The sequence below is a fragment of the Rhinatrema bivittatum genome, chromosome 4, assembly GCF_901001135.1.
Source record: "Rhinatrema bivittatum chromosome 4, aRhiBiv1.1, whole genome shotgun sequence".
NCBI lineage: Eukaryota > Metazoa > Chordata > Amphibia > Gymnophiona > Rhinatrematidae > Rhinatrema > Rhinatrema bivittatum.
Window position 1 is genome coordinate 356,199,414 of NC_042618.1, and position 18,224 is coordinate 356,217,637.

An 18,224-nucleotide genomic window follows, 5' to 3' on the forward strand; every position below is an offset into this window, starting at 1 on the left:
CCCAGATCCCAAGTGTAGTCTGCGTGGGCAAAGGAGTCCTGGATAGTGCCAGCCAGGAAACTTTGGGCTGCCAGATGAGAGCTGAAAGAGGCATTCGTCCCAACATAGCTTGTTCCATTTTTACCCAAGCTTTATCCACAGGCTTTTTATGCCAGTCAACAATGGCGCGAAGATGAGCAGCAGCATGATACCACAGTAAGTTCGGTACACCTAGGCCCCCTTGACCTTTAGATAGGTATAAAATTTTCCTAGAGACCCTGGGTTTTTTACCTTTCCATATATATTTCAGAAATCTACGCTGCCATCTTAACAAGTCTCGGTTAGGAACCTGTATGGGGAGAGTCTGAAACAAATATAGCAAGCGTGGGAGGATATTCATTTTCAGAACGGCTATTCTGCCGAGCCACGATATGTGATATCTATCCCATTCTTCTAATTCTGGAAAGATTTTTGTCAATAATGGGGTATAATTAAGATGAAAAAGATCCTCAAGACTGCCAAGGTATATTCCCAAGTACTTTATCTTTTTAGAGGCCCATTTGAACGCATAAGTCGACTTTAAAACCTCCACTTGGACTGGTAAAACTGATAAATTTAGTATCTCCGACTTATCCCAATTTATTTTAAAGCCGGACACAGAGCTAAATTTAGAGATTTCCAATACTATCTCCGGCAAGGATTTATCAGGGTTAGTTACAGAAAATAGAATATCGTCGGCGAAAAGGGCCATTTTAGATGTAAGATTATCTATGTGCATGCCTTGTATCCGTGGATTATTTCGTATACTAATGGCAAATGGCTCTAAGAAGAGTGCAAAGAGGAGTGGTGATAGAGGACACCCTTGACGAGTACCCCTTTGTACTTGAAATGGAGCCGAGTATCCACCATTCACCTTGAGACATGCCAGTGGGGAGTCGTATAATAGTATGGCATGTTCTTATGTGTGTGTGTGTGTGTATGTGTGAGGGAAGGAGTGTGCCTCTTTATCTGTGTGTTTGTGTGGTGGGAAAATGAGAGTACCTCTGTGTATGTGTGAGTGAGAGAGGGAGCCTGTGTGAGGGAATGTGTATGAGTGAAGATTGGGTGCATTTATGAGTGTGTGTGTGAGAGAGAGAGAGAGCCTGTATGAGCTAGGAGGAGAGAGGGAGCCTATATGAGTGTGTGTGTGTGTGTGTGTGTGTGTGTTTGTGTGCAAGAGACAGAGAGTGTCTGTGTGAGGGGGTGTATGAGAGAGAGAAAGAGGGAGAGGGTGTGTTTTCTTATAGGCGGTGTATTTGTGTTTTAGGGCCTGGTGTAATATTTACAGCATTGCCTTTTCATAGGTAGGGTTGTTACTATTTGAGTGTTGGCAGTTAGTGCCGTTTTGGTATGGGAGGTTTACTCTATTGTAATTGTAATTCACCTTACTCATGGCTTTGAGTGCCTAACCTACACTTTCACGCGTTACAATAGGCCTAATACCATATGGGTTCTAAGTGTCTTTTTGGCTTTTTAGCAGGGTTTTCTAGTTGACATATAATACTTATATTATATCTACATGCACTGCTGTAAGGGATATTTTTATCTCAGAAAACTATATTCTGAATGTCCTTTTTCATATAAAATCTGTTATAATTGCATAATTTTTACTTGTGTGGATGGGCCAGGGCACAGAAGGTTCGCCTAGGGCATCTGAAATACCCTTGCACCGGCCTGTGTGGCAGCTGGCCACATTTTGTTTTGTTTTTGTTTGTTTTGTTTTTAATTTAAACTTTATTGATTTTTTTATAATTCATGACAATACATTGTCATAATACATTACAGATGTCTAACTTTACAATAGTTCTAAAACCAAAATACTTAACAATAAGAAAAAAGGGAAACATTGTGTCATTGAATTCTAAGGAAATCATATTAAACTTTTAATTTGTCCCATTATTAGACATCCTATTACAATGAAAATAGGCAAGAATCAAAATTTTAGATTGAGCATACTTCAAAGAAAATTAATATTTAATTAAACTGGAATTATATTTACCCTGCTATTTACTATTATGCGAATACCCTTATTCAGCTACCATGTCCCCAATCAGATTCTTAGCTTCTAGGAACTTTTTTAAATCTGTAGGTTCAAAATAGATATAATTTATGTTGTTCAATTTTAACATACATTTACTCGGGTAGCAGATAGTCATTTGAGCTCCCACTTGGTCTACCAGATATTTCAAGGCTAAAAATTCCTTTCTTCTATTTTGAGTCGCTTTTGTGACATCAGGGAAGATCCAGATTTGTTGATTGTAATACTTAACAGTCCGGTTCCTCAAATACAATTTCAATACCATATCCCTATCAGAGGGAAAAATAAATTTTACCAGAATTGTTCCTCTCTTTTCAACTATTTCCTCATTTGATGACTCAAGCAGCTCGGTTACATTAAGAGGCTCCTGTTGGTCTTCCTCTTTCTCTTTCAATCTTCTTCCAGCTAGGAAATATATTTTTGCCAGTAGATTCTACTGGTATCTTTAACATCGTAGTCATGTATTGTTTAAATTGTTCTTGAGTCGAAATACATTTAATTTGAGGGAAATTAATCACCCTCAAATTCAAGCACCTCAATTCATTTTCAATTCTTTTCAGCTTTTTTTTTACTGAACTATTTCCCCTTGTATTAGTCCACTTTGTATTTTTTCTATTTGTTCTACCTTCTGATCCAGTTCTTTCATTTGTATACTCTGTGTCTCATTCTGTTGTTCCATTTTCAACATCCTTTTATTCACATCTGTTACTACGTTAGTCAAAGTGGATATAGATTTTTCTAGGGTCATAATCGCAGTCCAGACATTATCAAGCGTAATTACTGAAGGCTTTTCCACTTTATTGGGTGCAATGACAGCTAAATCTGGGACTCCAATACCGATCAGATCTTTACGTGTGTCAGAGATTTCTCCTTCACCTCGTTTACAAGGTCCTACTCCACCTCCTTCTTGTAGAACCTTTTCCCCAGATATTTCAAGGTTGTGCTCAATTACATGGAGGGGAAGGAGTATTTGGTGCTCCTGGACTCAATGAAGTGACTGAGGCTGGTGAATCCACATCAAGCTCAGTAGTGGATACCACAGCGCCTCTTACAACGGGAGTATTTCCAGGGACTGTGTTGAAAAAACTTTCAATTTTTGACTGGGAGGGGTTCACTGGGGAGGATGTAATAGTCACCTCTCTCAGTTTCCCCTTCCTTTTTGTGTGTGGCATTCTTAAATACCAAAAGAAATAAATTAATAATAAGGAAATGTGAAAGTTTTCATTTACCAGTATTTAAATATTTTGATTCCTGCTTGGAGGCTTCGGAGAAAGATATACTAATATGAAAAAGAGAAATTAAAATTATTACTTACTGCAGGTGGAGGAGATCTAAATATATCACCACTGGCCAAAATTCCCGGCAAAGCTGCGCACCCCTTAGGCGCGCGCGGCTTGGGCGGAGCGCTGGCATCGGCTGTGCGCCGCAAGAGGGTCGGGTTTTGAGGAGCTCTCCACCGACTCCTCCCTGATGACGTCAGGCCCTGGAAGTTCCCTGTAGCTCCGTCGGGGCAAGCTTGCTTTCTCTACCCCCGGTTTCAATTGTGCAGGAAACGATGGCGACAGCGATGCCAGGTAATCTCCTTCCTCTTCCACCAGCCCTGTTTTTTAATTGGGACCAGGTGGGGCAGGAGTGATGGGGATCGCTTCAGCCCCTTTCTACTTCATGCACCCCAGAAAGGTAATAAGAAACCTCTGGGGGAGAAGGGAGTATGAAAAAGGCCTGTGAGTGGGGATGAGTGGATTAATTTTGCTGTTTTGGTAGCTGTTTTGGAGGGTTTTTTCCTTGATTTTCTGAAACAAAAGTCAGCAAAAAAAAAAAAAAAAGAATTTAGAAGGTTTTATTTATTTATTTATTTATTTATTTATTTTTTGTGTAAATGGTATTTTATTGAATCAACTGTCAGCATTGTAACATTGCAACTTGTATACATGAAAATAAACTCTACACATTCATAAACACTCTAATGACCATGATTGCTTCATTTTCTGCGGCTGATGCTATGAGCAATACAAAGATTGCGTAAGATTAAATAATATAGTTTTGTTTTTAAATGAAACAAAAGGCAAGTGTTTCATTGCATTTTTTCTTTTTGTTTAAAAACAAATGCAAATCCTTAATAGCTGCCTATGACACCAAATTTTGAAGGTGCCAAATACTTGGGCCAAAGATAAGCCTTCCCTCACTTGTTTAAGGGCCATGAACTAACATCATTTGAAAGGGATGCTGCCATGGCACTCTGGTTCCTGCTCTCTGATCTCTGGAAGGAACCCCCTCTTCCCCCCACCCCTAGCCTATAGACACCAAAATCCAATTGGACCATTAGATGATAAAGGGCTAAAAAGGGCACAGGGATGACAAAGCTATAGCAGACAGACTAAATTATTTCCTTGCTTTGGTCTTCCCTGAGGAAGATGGAAAGGAGGTACTCAGGCCAGAAATGATACTCAAAGGTAAAGATTCAGGGGAACTGAAACAAATCTCAATGAACCTGGAAGATGTACTAGGGCAAATTGATAAACTAGAAGAGAAAATTGTTGCGCTTGCTCACAGGACAGACCCGTGAGCGGCTCCACTTACCTCCTGGCATGGCTTGGAGAAGCTGCCTACTCTGCCAAGCCATGCTGCCACTCCCAAGTGGTGCCGAGTCATCTCTGCCCATGCTATTCCTGCATGCCCTATCCTTCACGCTGCCGCCGCAGACCTATGCTGCCATTCTGCAGCAGAAGAGATGTCGAGTCTCCACTCCTCCATGTGACTTGGAAACACCTCCATCATGCTGCTTCTGCACCCAACGTCCTTCTGGGTGCGCGCACCTCTGCTCACAATTTAGGGGGACCGTGGAGGGAAAAGCCATGCAGTCCTTCCTGATGATGTCACGCCTTCAGCCCTATAAAAGTGTTTCTCTGCCAGTCCCTTGTTGCCTTCGCAATGACCTTCATGGTTGTCCATGGTGTTCTTCGTCCTTCAAGGTCTGCCATGGTCATGCTCCTGTTATGATGGAGAACATGTCCCGAATTTTTTCATTCCATGTTCCTGATCTCTGGTTGGTTCCTGGTTCCTGTCTTCAGTGTCTGTAGTCCTCAGGCCAAGTCTTCGTCATTGTTCCGGAATTCCAGAATCTTTGTTGTGTTCCTGGTCTTCCTAGTTTCCTGAGTCTCCACCATGTTCCTGTGTGCAAGTTCTCCAAGCCCTTGGAGCCCTGCACCCAAGTCCTGCAAGTGTGTGGACCATAACCAGCCCTCGGTAAGCTGTGTAGGTCACATTGCTGCTAAAGTCCTGGGGCCAAGTCTTCAGAGATCTGATCCATGTTTCCAGAGTCCTAGTCTTCATCTCCTCAGTGTCTGTCCAAGTCTTCATTCCTAATTCCAAGTTCTTGCAAGCATGCCAGTGTTGTGGTCCGTGATCAGCCCATGGTGGGCTGTGTAGGGTGCCTCATAACACAAGGCTTGATACAATGTCTCCAAATCCGTCTTCACTGGATCAAGTCCTCGGAGTCCATCCTTGTTTTAAAGTTCCAAGTTTCAAGTCACGTTTTGAGTCTAAGTTCCTAGTCTTGTTCCTAGTTCCAGTCTCATGAAGCTTCTCCAGCCAGCAGATCTCCTTGTTCCTCATTCCAAGTCCAGAGTCTGTGCCGCCGTCTTCGTAATCTGTGACCAGCCCATTGGCTGTGTAGGGTGCACTGTGGCGCAGGGCTCCTTCTGAACCTTTATCTTGTCCAAGTCTTCAGTGCCTTTGTTTAAGTTCCAAGTCTTCAGAATCATGTTCAAGCCTTCAACACGTCTTTTTTTGAGTTCTCTGCCTCCGTCTGTTCTGATGCATTAGCCATTCCCAAGCAGCATGTCCGAAAGGGCTATCGAGTGGCCGGTGGGCTACCCTGAAAACCAACTATGCGTTGCTGGGTCTCACTCCTGTGCGTGCAGGTTCAGTGAGGTCTTCAAGTGTTTCGAGTTCAAGCCATGCTCCAAGTTCAAGCGTGTTCTCAAGCCCAGCCCTAGCCCGGATGCGCTCACCTACCCATGGTGCGTACCTTGGAGACTTGCCCTGGGGTTGTGTGTGGCCCAAGGGCTCATGTTTGGATAATTGCCAGGTTCTTGTGGCCTGGTTTGGCCTCTGTTGGTCCATCAAGCCCAGGATGCTGGGCTTGATGGACCCTTGGTCTGACCCAGCATGGCAATTTCTTATGTTCTTAGTGTTCAGGCCCCGAGCCTGACTGCAACTCAAATCACCTGGACCAGATGGTATACATCCTAGAATGCTGAAAGAACTGAAAAAAATTGCAGACCTACTATTAGTAATTTGTGATCTATCATTAAAATCATCTATGGTGCCTGAAGACTGGAAGGTTGCCAGTGTAACACCAATTTTCAAAAATGGATCAAGAGGTAGGTGATCCAAGAAACTACAGACAAGTGAGTCTGATGTCTGTGCCAGGCAAAATGGTGGAAACTATCATAAAGAACAAAATTGCTGAGCCTATAGATAGCATAGTTTAATGAGATAAAGCCAATATGGATTTAGTCAATTTGCTACATTTTTTTGAGTGTATAAATAAACGTGGATAAAGGTGAGCTAGTTGATGGAGTGTATCTGGATTTCAGGAAAGCATTTGACAAAGTCCCTCATGAGAGACTTCTTAGAAAATGAAAGTCATGGGATAATGGGCAGTGTCCTATTGTGGATTGCAAATTGGTTAAAAGACAGAAAACAGAGAGTAGGGCTAAATGATAAATTTTCCCAATGAAGAAAGGTGAATAGTAGAGTGTCTCAGGGATCTGTTCTGGGACCACTATTTTTTAATATATTTTAAAATGATCTGGAAATGGAAACGAGTGATCAGATTTGCAGATGACACAAAATTATTCAAAGTTATTAAACCACAAGATTATTGTGAGAAATTGCAAGAGAACATTGCAAAACTGGAAGACTGGGCATGCAAATAGCAATTGAAATTTAATGTGGACAAGTGGAAAGTGATGCACTTAGGGAAGAATAACCCAAATTATAGCTACAAAATGCAAGGTTCCATACTAGGAGTCACCATTCAGGAAAAGGATCTAGGCGCCATTGTTGATAATGCGTTGAAATCTTCTGCTCAGTGTGCAGCAGCAACCAAGAAAGAAAATAGAATGCTAGGGATTATTAGGAAAAGAATTGAGAATAAAACAGACAATATCATAATGCTTCTGTATCACTTCATGGTTGGACCTCATCTTGAGTATTGTGTGTACTTCTCAAAAAAAATATAGTAGAATTAGAAAAGGTACAGAGAAAGGCAAACAAAATGATAAAGGGGATAGAACGATTCGCCAATGTGGAAAGGCTAAAGAGGTTAGGAAAATTCAGCTTGGAGAAGAGACGGCTGAGGGGGAGATATGATAGAGGTCTATAAAATAATGAGTGGAATGGAACGAGTAAATGTTAATTGGTTGTTAATTCTTTCAAAAAGAACAAAGACTAGGGGAAACACAAAGATGTTATTGGGTGATATTTAAACTAATAATAGAAAATGTTTACTCAACACACAATTATGCTCTGGAATTCATTACCAGAGGATGTGGTGAAAGCTAATAGTGTAACTGCATTTAAAAAAGGTTTGCACAAGTTCCTGGAGGAAACATAGGTGTCACAGGGGCCATGGCACTCCCCAAAAAATTGACAGTCTTGACTCCTCCCCCTCCTCCCCCTCCTGCTTTCAAATTGCTGCGGGACAGGGGTTTTCTAAAAACAAAACAAAGAAAAAAATAAAGAATGCACTGGTGGCAATTGGACGGTGCTTGCTGTATTCATGCTTAACTGCTTGCTGCCCCAGATCCCCTCACATACTGTTGATTAAATTACACTGGATGAGGTGGAGACAGGAGCTTTACAGATCCTTGGGTGTCTCATTCTCCTTCTCCTCCTCTCTTGCCGAGTCCGAGCCTTGTGCATTGAATGATGTCATTCAAAGAACTATGATGGGACTCAGTAGGGGAGGAGGAGGAGAAGACTGAGGTGCCCAAAGCTCCTGTCTCCAACTCATCCTGTGTAATTTCATCAGTAGTTGAAGTCGAAGGAGGCCCAGTGGGCCACAAGTGGAGCCCATCCTGCTCATGGCCAGGAGAATGAACACGAGAGAGGTCCGGGAGGCCCACTTGCAGGAGATTAGGGCGACGCAGCCTGTGTGTGTGTGTGAGTAGAATGCCGGGAGGGTATGAGTGTGTGCAGAATGACTACACACAGGAGGGTTTGTGGTGTATGATTTGGAGCCTGAATTGGGGTGTGTGTGACAGAGGGATTTTGTGAGGTTGTATGTTTTGTATGTGTGTGTGAGAGGGAGCCTATGTGCAGGCTGTGTGAGAGTGCAAGAAAGAGAAGAAGCCTGTGTGAGGGTGTCTGTGTGTGTGTGAGAGAGAGAGAGATGGAGCCTGTTTGAGGTTATGTGCATGTGTGAGAGAAGGACAGAGGGAGCCTGTGAGAGGGGGGGTAAGCATGTGAAAGAAAGACAGAGAAAGCCTGTGGGAGGAGGCGTATATGTGTGAGAGAGTGGGAGGAGGAAGCCTGTGTGAGGGGCTTATGGGAGAGGGGTCAAACTCTGGGAGTGGGGGGCTGGGAGGTGGAGATTGTGGAAGGGGTTGAGCTTGTAGGGAGAGGGGAGAAATGATAGAGAGTGGAGCCTGAGAGGGGTCTGGCCAGGAGAGTAGAGAGAGAGAGGGAGGGTGGAAGAGACACTCTTACAGAGCACTTCTAGGAAAATTCTTCTCAAAATATTTAAGACTGCATCTTTGGGTAATAACGTTTCTGTATTACATTTTAAAGATTGGTGTATATAGTGTTATTTTGACCAATATAAAATTTGCAGAATTTTAAAATTTTGTGCACAGAATTCCCCCAGGATTACTCTGTGATTTCCTTGCTTCATATATCCAGATCCCTTATCTTCCTTCCTCCCCAAACCCAGTGTGTGGAAAAGAATGATAATTGGGAATGGAGTTAGGGGTGGAGTTGGAGGCAATTTGCATGCCCCCCCCCCCCCTCCCCAATCAAATAGGCATCCTGCTGACCCTGGGAGGAAACGTCCATAAACCATTATTAAGGTGGAGTTGCAGAAATCTACTTCTTATCCCTCAGATAAGCAATTTGGAATCTATCTACCCCTTGGCAATTTGCCTGGTACTTGTGACCTGGTTTGGCCATTGTTGGAAACAAGATACTGGGCTTGATGGACCTCTGGTCTGATCCAGTAAGGCAAGTCTTATTATTGTTTCTGTGGACTTTGGACTGAGGAAAGATTGACACTACCTGCAGGGAATTAGCCCTGCAGGTTCTCACCGCCAGCAGGCAGATCCAGGAGAACCAGAGACCACTCGGGACCTTCACCTATACCAGCCCAAGTTCCCCTCGAGTTGACCCTTTGGGTACTAGGGCTGGCAGGGCTTAGGTGGGGTCTCTGCTGATGGCAGAAGAGAAGTCCATAGTTAGCTGGGTAAAAAAAAAAAAGGACTGATAGTGTCCTGACACCCCTTCATAAATATTAACAATCCTGCACCGTTTTCATTTTCATTTCTTACTTCCCTCTTTGCTTTGCTAGCCTTGCTTTGATGACACACCTGCAATCCAGCAAAACCATCTGTGCTTAAGTGCAACAGATAAGAGAGCAAACCGACACAGTTCAGCCCAGTGCAATAACCTGTGCGATAAGAGCTGTGCTTTTTTTTTTTTTTTTTTACTTCTAATGCAGTAAGTTAATACTATGCTAATGCATCAAGAGTTCAAATGTGTGTACACAGAGTCGAAATGTGCGGTCAGTCCAGGCTGAGCACACATTTTAACTCGGGCTGAACAGGAGAGACCATATAGGAGCAGAGGTTAGACCAAAAAAATAAATGCACTGTCGAGCCTCTGTCGCTTGTCCTCCCGAGTACGGGGGGATCCCCGATGGTGGATCCAGCATAAGGTAGACTTAGTTTTGGTTTCCGTGAGTAGATTGAAATTCCTTATGATGTACCAATGTACTCCTATTTTCTGTAAGTAAGAATTGTCTTGCTGTTAAGTTTGAAATGATAAAAATAAAATTATAAAAAAAAAAAAAAAAGAAATTCTTCTCCACCTCTGACCATGTATATAGTTTCTAGTGTTAAGAAAATATGTGCTCAGCCAATGCATCTCTCTACTCTGGGAGGGAATGCTTAATGCCCTCATTTGCATGGAATTTCCATGTGAGGGCGCTGAGCTAAGTGCATATTTTTAAATGTACATTTTGTGCAGGTAAAACTCTGTCTTGCATTGGGAATAATGTCTAGCTGCACGAAATATGCGTTTAAATGTGGGTAAAACTGCGTTCAGCTGAATGCACTTTCTGGCCGATGCGGAAAGGTGCAATTCAGTCAAACGCATTTTTCTCTCTGCACTTGACTGCATATTTTCTCTGCGCAAACACTGCAAATGCAGCAAGGAGTTCTGTGCGCAGAAAATGTGTTCATCAGTGGGTGTGTACTGCTTAGCATCCTCTCATGGAAATCCCATGCAAATGAGGGCATTAAGCATTACTCCCTCCCCACCTCCGATGCAGAGATTGCATTTGGCCAACGTACCTTTCTTAGCACTGGAAACGTAACTGCTGTGTCAGAGCTGGAGTTAAGTTTCAGTGCTACTGTGCTGGCATTTAAAAGGGGGGGAAAAGTTAAAAAAAAAAAAAAGTTTAACACTTAGCTGAATAAGTACTGACTAATCAAGGTAAGTGGAAGCAGTAGCCACCACTTCCTGGATAAGTACTGAGTTATCTATCTATCTAGCAGCATCAAGCGATAAGGAACACCTGACAGATAATGGCAGGGATGCCTGCCCCCACCTACCCAAGTTAAAATGTGCATTTAGCCTATGCTGAATGCACATTTTACAGTTAATGCGTGGTTTTTATTACATCTAATGTATTTGCATATTAGCAGCTTACTGCATCAGGAGTTTAAAAATACTGTAATCTCAGTTTAAGAATGTGCGCTAAAAACTATCACACAGTTTCTTAATGCTCCGATTATTGCATCCAGGAGGTGTGCATAATCCAGCAAACTGAGACTCCATGTAATCTCTTTCTGACGGAGACATTCTTACCCAGGGCCGGTGCAACCCACTGTGCAAGCCGTGCACTTGCACAGGGCAGCGGCCTGGAAGGGGCAGCAGCCTGAGGCCGAGTGAGCTGCTGGTGCTTCTGTCCAGTGGTCCCAACCTGTTGCATGGCGATGATGATGAGCCGTAGGGTTGCACGGCGAAGAAGAGGAAGACAGGGCCACGGTGAAGAAGAGGAAGAGCACAGGGCAAGAGGAGGAGCCACAAAGCCGCGCAGCAAACAAGAGGAAGTTGCAGGGCCGTGTTTGTGAGTGTGTGTATGTGTGTCTGAGCATATATATGTGAGAAAGATGGATCTTGTGTGTGTGTGTGTGTATATAAGAAGGATCGTGTGTATATGTGTATGTAAGAAGGAACGTGTGTGTGAACATGTTATATGTAGGATGGATCATGTGTGAGCGTGAGAATGTGTGTGAGAGAGAGGGAGCATGTGCATGTGAGAATGTGTGTGAGAGAGAGGGAGCATGTGCATGTGAGCATGTGTATGTAAGAGGGAGTGAGCATGTGAGTGTATGAAGCAGAGTGCATATGTATGCATGTGCATGAGAGAGGAGAAAGTTTATGCATCCCTCTCTCACTGATCCACAACAATCTGAGTGACTGGAAATCAAAAGTTTCCAGGTATGGTGAGCGTGAATTATTTTATCCTTATTAGTTTTAATTTTTGGATGCTATTTGTGTCTGCTGTTTTGAAATATTTTATTGGTATTTGAGAAATTTAAAACAAATTGTATGAGATTTTAATTAATGGATCTTCTGTTCATCGGCTGTTTTGAAATATTCATTTTATTAGTATGTTTATACTATTCTGATTAATGTATTTATTATATTTCTTGATTTTATTGTTTAATGTCTGAGAATTGGTGGTGGTTTCTGTTTTTCCATTGTTACACTGCATAGAGACTGACTTGTTGTGATTTTCCTATTCAGTTTTTGCCTGCATGTTTCTATTTATACTTTATGGTTTCTTTTTCCTGTATTTGGTGAGGGTCTGCCTGTGTTCTGCATGTGTGACTGAGATGAGAGCTTCTGCTAGCGTACAGGAATTTATACCAGCTTGGTTTGTTCTGTTTCCTAGTATGAGGTGTATTGGTGTTTTAGGGCCTGGTGTAATATTTGCAGTGTTGCCTTTTCATAGGTAGGTTTGTTACATTTTTAAGTGCTGGCAGTTGGAACTGTTTTGGTGTGGGAGGTTTATTATATTTTAATTGTAATTTACTCATGGCTTTCTGAGGATCAAGCCCACACCTAACATGCATTACAGTAGCCCTAATGCCAAATGGGTTCCAAGCGTCTTTTTTTTTGTAGGGTTTTCAGGTTGGCACCAAAGCAAATACTTGTTGTGATATTTTTTTTACCTGAGAAGACTGTACTTTGAATATTCTTTTTCATGTAAAATCTATTATAAATGTTCAATTTTTAGTTGTGTATGTGAAGAGAGCAGAAGGTGGGGGTGCAAGGGTATAAGATTTGCCTAATACTCTCGCACCAGCAATGGATTCCAGGGGAAGGGATGAAGACCCAGAGGGTAGAGGAGTGGCAGTGTTTAAAGTTTGTCACTGGATGGAAATGGGCTTTTTTTTTTTTTTTTGGCAGGCCTGAGACAGAAGTGAATGAATTGTGTGTGTGGGAGGAGGAGGTGGAGGTGGAGGCACCACAATAATTGTTCACACAGGGCAGCAATAAGCTAGCACCAGCCCCATTCTTACCCACTCTGATCACCTACAGCATATCTGACACAACTGTGTATCTCAGACAGAAGTCCAGGTAAAATTGTAGTAAGGGATTCTAACAGAGTGCAGTATAAACATCAGGGACAGGCAACTTCAGTCCTGGAGTGCCACAAACAGGTCTGGATGGCCTGGCTAGGGTGGTGACTGCATGAGATATCTTTGCATGCACTACCTACATTGTATGCAAATATATATCTCATCTCATGCATATTCATTGTGGATGTCTTGAAAAGCAAACCTATTTGTGGCACTCCAGGACCGGAGTTGCAGACTCTTGGTATGCACCATGCCAGGCTATCCACATTTCCAACAGGCTGGTTAGGGGCAATGGGGAGATAAAGAAAGATCTGCTGTGAGAAGCAAACTCAGGAACAATCAGGTGCTTTTGGGAGGAGCTCAGGGATTCTCAGTCTGGACAGTAGCAAATGGTTTTTTTTTTTTATCACTTAAGCAAGCAGATCGTACATATTGCAGGAGGAGCAGAGAGAATGCACATCGGTGAATTATTTTGTTCTGTTCCACTTTTGTGCCAAGAGAATCAAAGTTCCAGTGAAGAAGGGGACACCAGTGAAGACGAGAATGAGTATGACGTTCCCAAACCGAGAAGCTTGATCAGAAGGGCCAGTGAAAGCACAGGTGAGCGTGGGGCGTAAAAGCAGTTCACATAGCGCTGTGTAAGGGGAGATTTACTCCAGCAGCCTGGTCTGCTGTCTCAGGAACTTATTTACAGGGCTTCCCAAATCTGTCCTGGGGACCCCACAGCCAGCCGGGTTTTCAGGATATCCACAACGAATATGCATGAGTAAAATTTGCATATACTGAGTCTCCATGATATGCAAATTTATCTCATGCATATTCGTTGTGGATATCCTGAAAACCCGACTGGCTGAGGGGTCCCCAGGACAGGTTTGGGAAGCTCTGTAAACACTGCCTGAGTACCTTTCCTATTAGTACTCAGTCTAAACTTGAAGGATCGCAAGGTGTACCATGCAGGCAGAGTGTAGTAAGATTTCTTTTTTTAAGAATTTTCTTGTTGGCTGAGCAGAAAGAGTAACTGAAGGTAATAGATCTAATGTGACATAGGGAGGAAGGGTTGAAGCGCTTCTATACTGTAATTTCCCTTGTTGGAGGTAACAGGTTTCTGCTAAAACTGGGTCACGACAGCTTTAAGGTAAGACTTCAACCCTCAACCATTCCTTTACAGCGTTCAAATTCATCGGAATTCTTGGAATCCGGCTGAGCATTAAGATGTAGCTTATGATTACTGAATGTTATGGCGGAAGAGGAGGTGTTATTAGTGTGCGTTATTTGTACACATTCTCTTGGATCAGACTTCGCAAGACTAACCCCAACCGTGTGAAATAACTTGCACCTCCCGCAATAGCGGAAGATTGTTATAGTAGGTCCATTGTTCAAGAAAACAGGTAATAGAGGAGGAGGAGGAGTACGCTGACAAGTGGTAGCAGAGAAAGGTGCTAGCCAAAGGTAGCGTAGCACCTGCAGGCTGCTGGCTCGCCAATATCTAGAACCCGGTAAATGTTTCGGAGGTTGGTGCCCCCTGCTGTTCCTTCTCAAATTCATGCAGGTCGAGAAATCAACAAGGAAAGCAGCTGTATTGGGGGGAGAGGCGCATGTATTTCTCTAGTCTAAGGTTAATGCTTCAGTGCTCACCACCACTAAGGAAACGCATTTACTTAATGCTACATGTTTTTTCAATGCATGACGACTAATCGCCCAATTATTGATCTGTCGTTATTGCTTCCATTGTTTTTTTTGTTTTTTTTCTGCAATAAACAAAGAGGGGCAGAATGAAAGTGACGAAGAGGAAAGTCACTACGCCATCCCGCGGAAATACACCACGGAAGTGAAGACCAACACTGCCTCAGGTGAGTGGGTGTCCTAGGGGCAGACCTCGGCATTACCGGGGGCATTTTGTATGTGTCGCCGGCACTTATCAAGCGGCGAGGGTAGCTTGGCGCATCGGAGCGATCGGGGAGCTGAGCCCCGGGCGTTCGCTGTCCCGGGTCCCCTCGCGGAGGCTCTGAGCTGTTCTGACTGCAATGCTTCCGCTTCCCACTAGGAGACGCCGCTGGAGAGAAGGAGGCGGACACTATTGTTTCTTTGTCCTTTGAGGAGCTCCACGGTATGAGCACGGCGTGACCGGCGACGGCTTCTTCTCGTAATGCAAAGGGAGAAATGGTGGCGGGTTACAAGAATCGGAGGAAAAGGTTTGGAGGGACGCTCCTGTGAAGTTTCCGGGGAGCCCCCACCCTCCTCTGCAGTCCGCACCGCAAAGCCTCAGCCTTTCAACCAGCAGTGACCCAGGGACTCCGCAGGGCCTCTGCGCTCTGGGACGGGATTGCTCGAGCCGGGACACTTCATGTCATGAGCGCCACCACCCTAGGTTATTTCATTCTGTGGGAAGCCCTCCTACCCTCCAGGCCATGATCCTTGGTAATCTCCGACATCTTTTGAAACAGACGCACCCCAAACCCTCCATCCCAACTAAATGCAGGGGAAGTCGAGATAGTGCTGGAGGCCAAGTGGGGTCTGCAGTAGGTAAAGAACCTGAGCAGATTAGAAGGGCGTTTGTGCCCTCCTATCCTGTGCTGCAGTGTCTGAAGCCATACTTCCTTAGGAATAGTCTCCCAAGTCTGTAATCGCTCTGGTCAGTCTGGGTGCGAGTGTCACAGCCTAGAGCCTTGTCCGGTCCTGACAAATGGCTCTGAATACACAGGCCGTGTGCAGGACGAGTTCCAAGGGGATGGAGGCCTCTGACTACAGAGTTAGGCATCTGGATCCCTGGATGTGAAAGAATATAGCGGCTAAATAGAGTTGAGCTGTGGCACAAAGTGGTTACATTTAGCCATTGTTAAAACAGGGGCCTTCTGTCTCTCTCCTGCAACCCAGCTACACACATAGCAGGAACAAGAAGCAAAGGTACTTTTGTTCCCACCTACTTTTAGGCTGCTTTTTAATATCTTTATGCAGCTACTTTGGGGGTAAGGGGCTATCTATACGCTGATGACATCCATTTGGTGGTACCGTTTAAGAATGAGATGGGTACAGTGCAGGATATTAACAATAAGCTTGCAAATATTGCAGACTGGCTTGTAAGAAGTAATTGTGTGCTGAGTACCTCCAAAACTGTGGTATTAAAAATCTGACAGTCAGAGCCAAATATTATTCCTTTGGTCACTCTGGAAGAAGAAGAGCTGACCAGTTCAGATTTGGAGGTTGCCTTGAAGTCCAGATGTAACTTGGAGGCTCAAATGGCTCAAATGGTTCGATTGGTCTTCTTAAAATTACGACAGATGGCTGGTTCTGGGTGTTCCAGACTTAACCCTGTGAAGACAAAGCTCCACTCTCTTCACTGGCTTCCCATTGTAGCTTGTATACAGTTTAAGGGCTTAGCACTGGTGTTCAGCGTAATGAGAGGCATTGATCCTCTTTATCTGAGAAACTGAACTGGTACCATCCACAGCATAATTTAAGATCTAGTAGGGGGCCTTATTGTAGTTCCCTTCTGCTAGCATTGTAGGGAAAATCCAGATTATGGGGAGGGCTGCTTCAGTTTTGGCACTTATCTTATGGAATAAATGTCAGATCAAAGTTACACAGGAGCTGAATTATTTGACTTTCCAAAAGAAAGTGAAGTCCTGACTTTTTCCAGAACCTCAGTTGATGGGTACATTTTTCAGCCTTCTGTGAGGTGGAGGGGCTTTGAGGACTTTTCAGGGGCTGCTGCTGCTGGGTAAGTAGTCAAATAGTGAGAGCTGTTTTTAAATGTTTTAATTTGTGGGATGGTAGTTTATCTACCTCTTGGGATCCTGCCAAGTACTTGTAGTCTGGCTTGGCCACTGTTGGAAACAGGATGCTGGGCTTGATGGACCCTTGGTCTGACCCAGTATGGCATTTTCTTATGTTCTTATGGAGGGTAGGTGGCAAAAGAATTGAGATGGGTTGCTAGGGTATTATACTGTAATTTTTATTGTACAACGTCTTGGACACCCTATTGGGCCAATAATGTGGTATAGAAAAAAAAATACATTTATATTTAGCTCATACCTTTTCATTGGTAGCTCAAGGCAAGTTATATTCAGGTACCATAGGTCAGAAGTTCCCAAAATCTCCATGGGAAGGCGCTAACAAACGCACATTGTTGTGCGCACATTTTTTGTGTGCAAAACACCTTGCTGCATTTGCAGTAAAGTTTGCACACAACTGAGGGTTAAACTGTGAACTTTGCCAAGTGCACCTTATTGTAAGCGCTCTGGGAACAGGTTTGCAGTGGTTTGCAAACCAGTCCTGAGGCACCCCCAGGCAGTCGAGTTTATAGGATATCTGCAATGAATATGCACGAGATAAATTTGTGACTGGCTGGGGTCCCCCCAGGATAGATTTGGGAACCACTGCAGTAAGTTTTTCCCCGCTCCTAGAGAGCGTACAAAAAGGTGCACTCGGCAGATTGCACCATTTAACCCTCAGTTGTGCGCAAACTTTACTGCAGTTGCAGCAAGGAGTTTTGCACACCAAAAATGTGCATCTGTTAGCGCCTTTACAGGGAGATCCCATGCAAATGAAGGCATTAGCTGTTACCCCCGTGCAGAGAGATGCGCTGACCTGCTTAACTCCTAGTTCAAGGTGGAGTTAATGCTAATCTGGAGTTCTGCTGCTGGGATCTGGGTGCGTAAATCCTATTTTATGCATGGAAAACATGATTAGTGCACATGACTCTTGCTTTGGTGCATGTGCTAAGCCTTTTCTTTCTGCACGTTTTCCCAGTTTCTGCCTATTTTTTAGCTCCTGATTTGTTAGCATTCCGTCTGGGAGTTTCACTAGGAAACCGTGGGCTGAATTTCAGCACACAGCTTTAATACTCAGCCCTTAAGTTTGAACCTGAGGCGATGGAGGGTGACGTGACTTGCCCAGGGTCACAAGGAACAACTGAAGGATTTGAACTCTGGCTCCCCCCCCCCCCGATTAGCAGCCTGCAGCTCTAACCACTAGGCTACTACTACTACATGTTCCCCAAAGAAATCTCAGACCAGCAAATAAAGCCTTACTAACCATACCCTCCGTAAAGACAGCTAAACTGACACAAGTAAGGGAGAGAGCACTGTCATTAGCCGGCCCTATATTATGGAACTCAATGCCACCCGAAATAAGACTGATGAGGGATCAAAAACTCTTCAAAAAAAGCTTAAAAGCATGGCTTTTCAAAAAGGCCTTTCAAAGTGAGAATGGGAAATAGGTAGTACTGAGAAACAAGAAAAGGACTTATACGCACAAGCAAAAGTCACCTGAGAACATATGTGTGTTTTTATTTT

General features: G+C 43.7%; 1 protein-coding gene across 1 annotated transcript in view; it reads left to right on the top strand.

Annotated features, from left to right (window-relative positions):
- Window positions 1-17,925, top strand: part of LOC115090983 — a 35,096-nt gene extending 17,171 nt beyond the window's left edge. Inside the window, exons 7-9 of the mRNA XM_029600728.1 lie at window positions 13,429-13,530; window positions 14,694-14,780; window positions 14,975-17,925. Coding sequence (XP_029456588.1) covers window positions 13,429-13,530; window positions 14,694-14,780; window positions 14,975-15,054 — 269 coding nt within the window. The 3' untranslated portion in view covers window positions 15,055-17,925. The remainder of the gene's footprint in view (window positions 1-13,428; window positions 13,531-14,693; window positions 14,781-14,974) is intronic.
- Window positions 17,926-18,224: the final 299 nt, after the last annotated feature.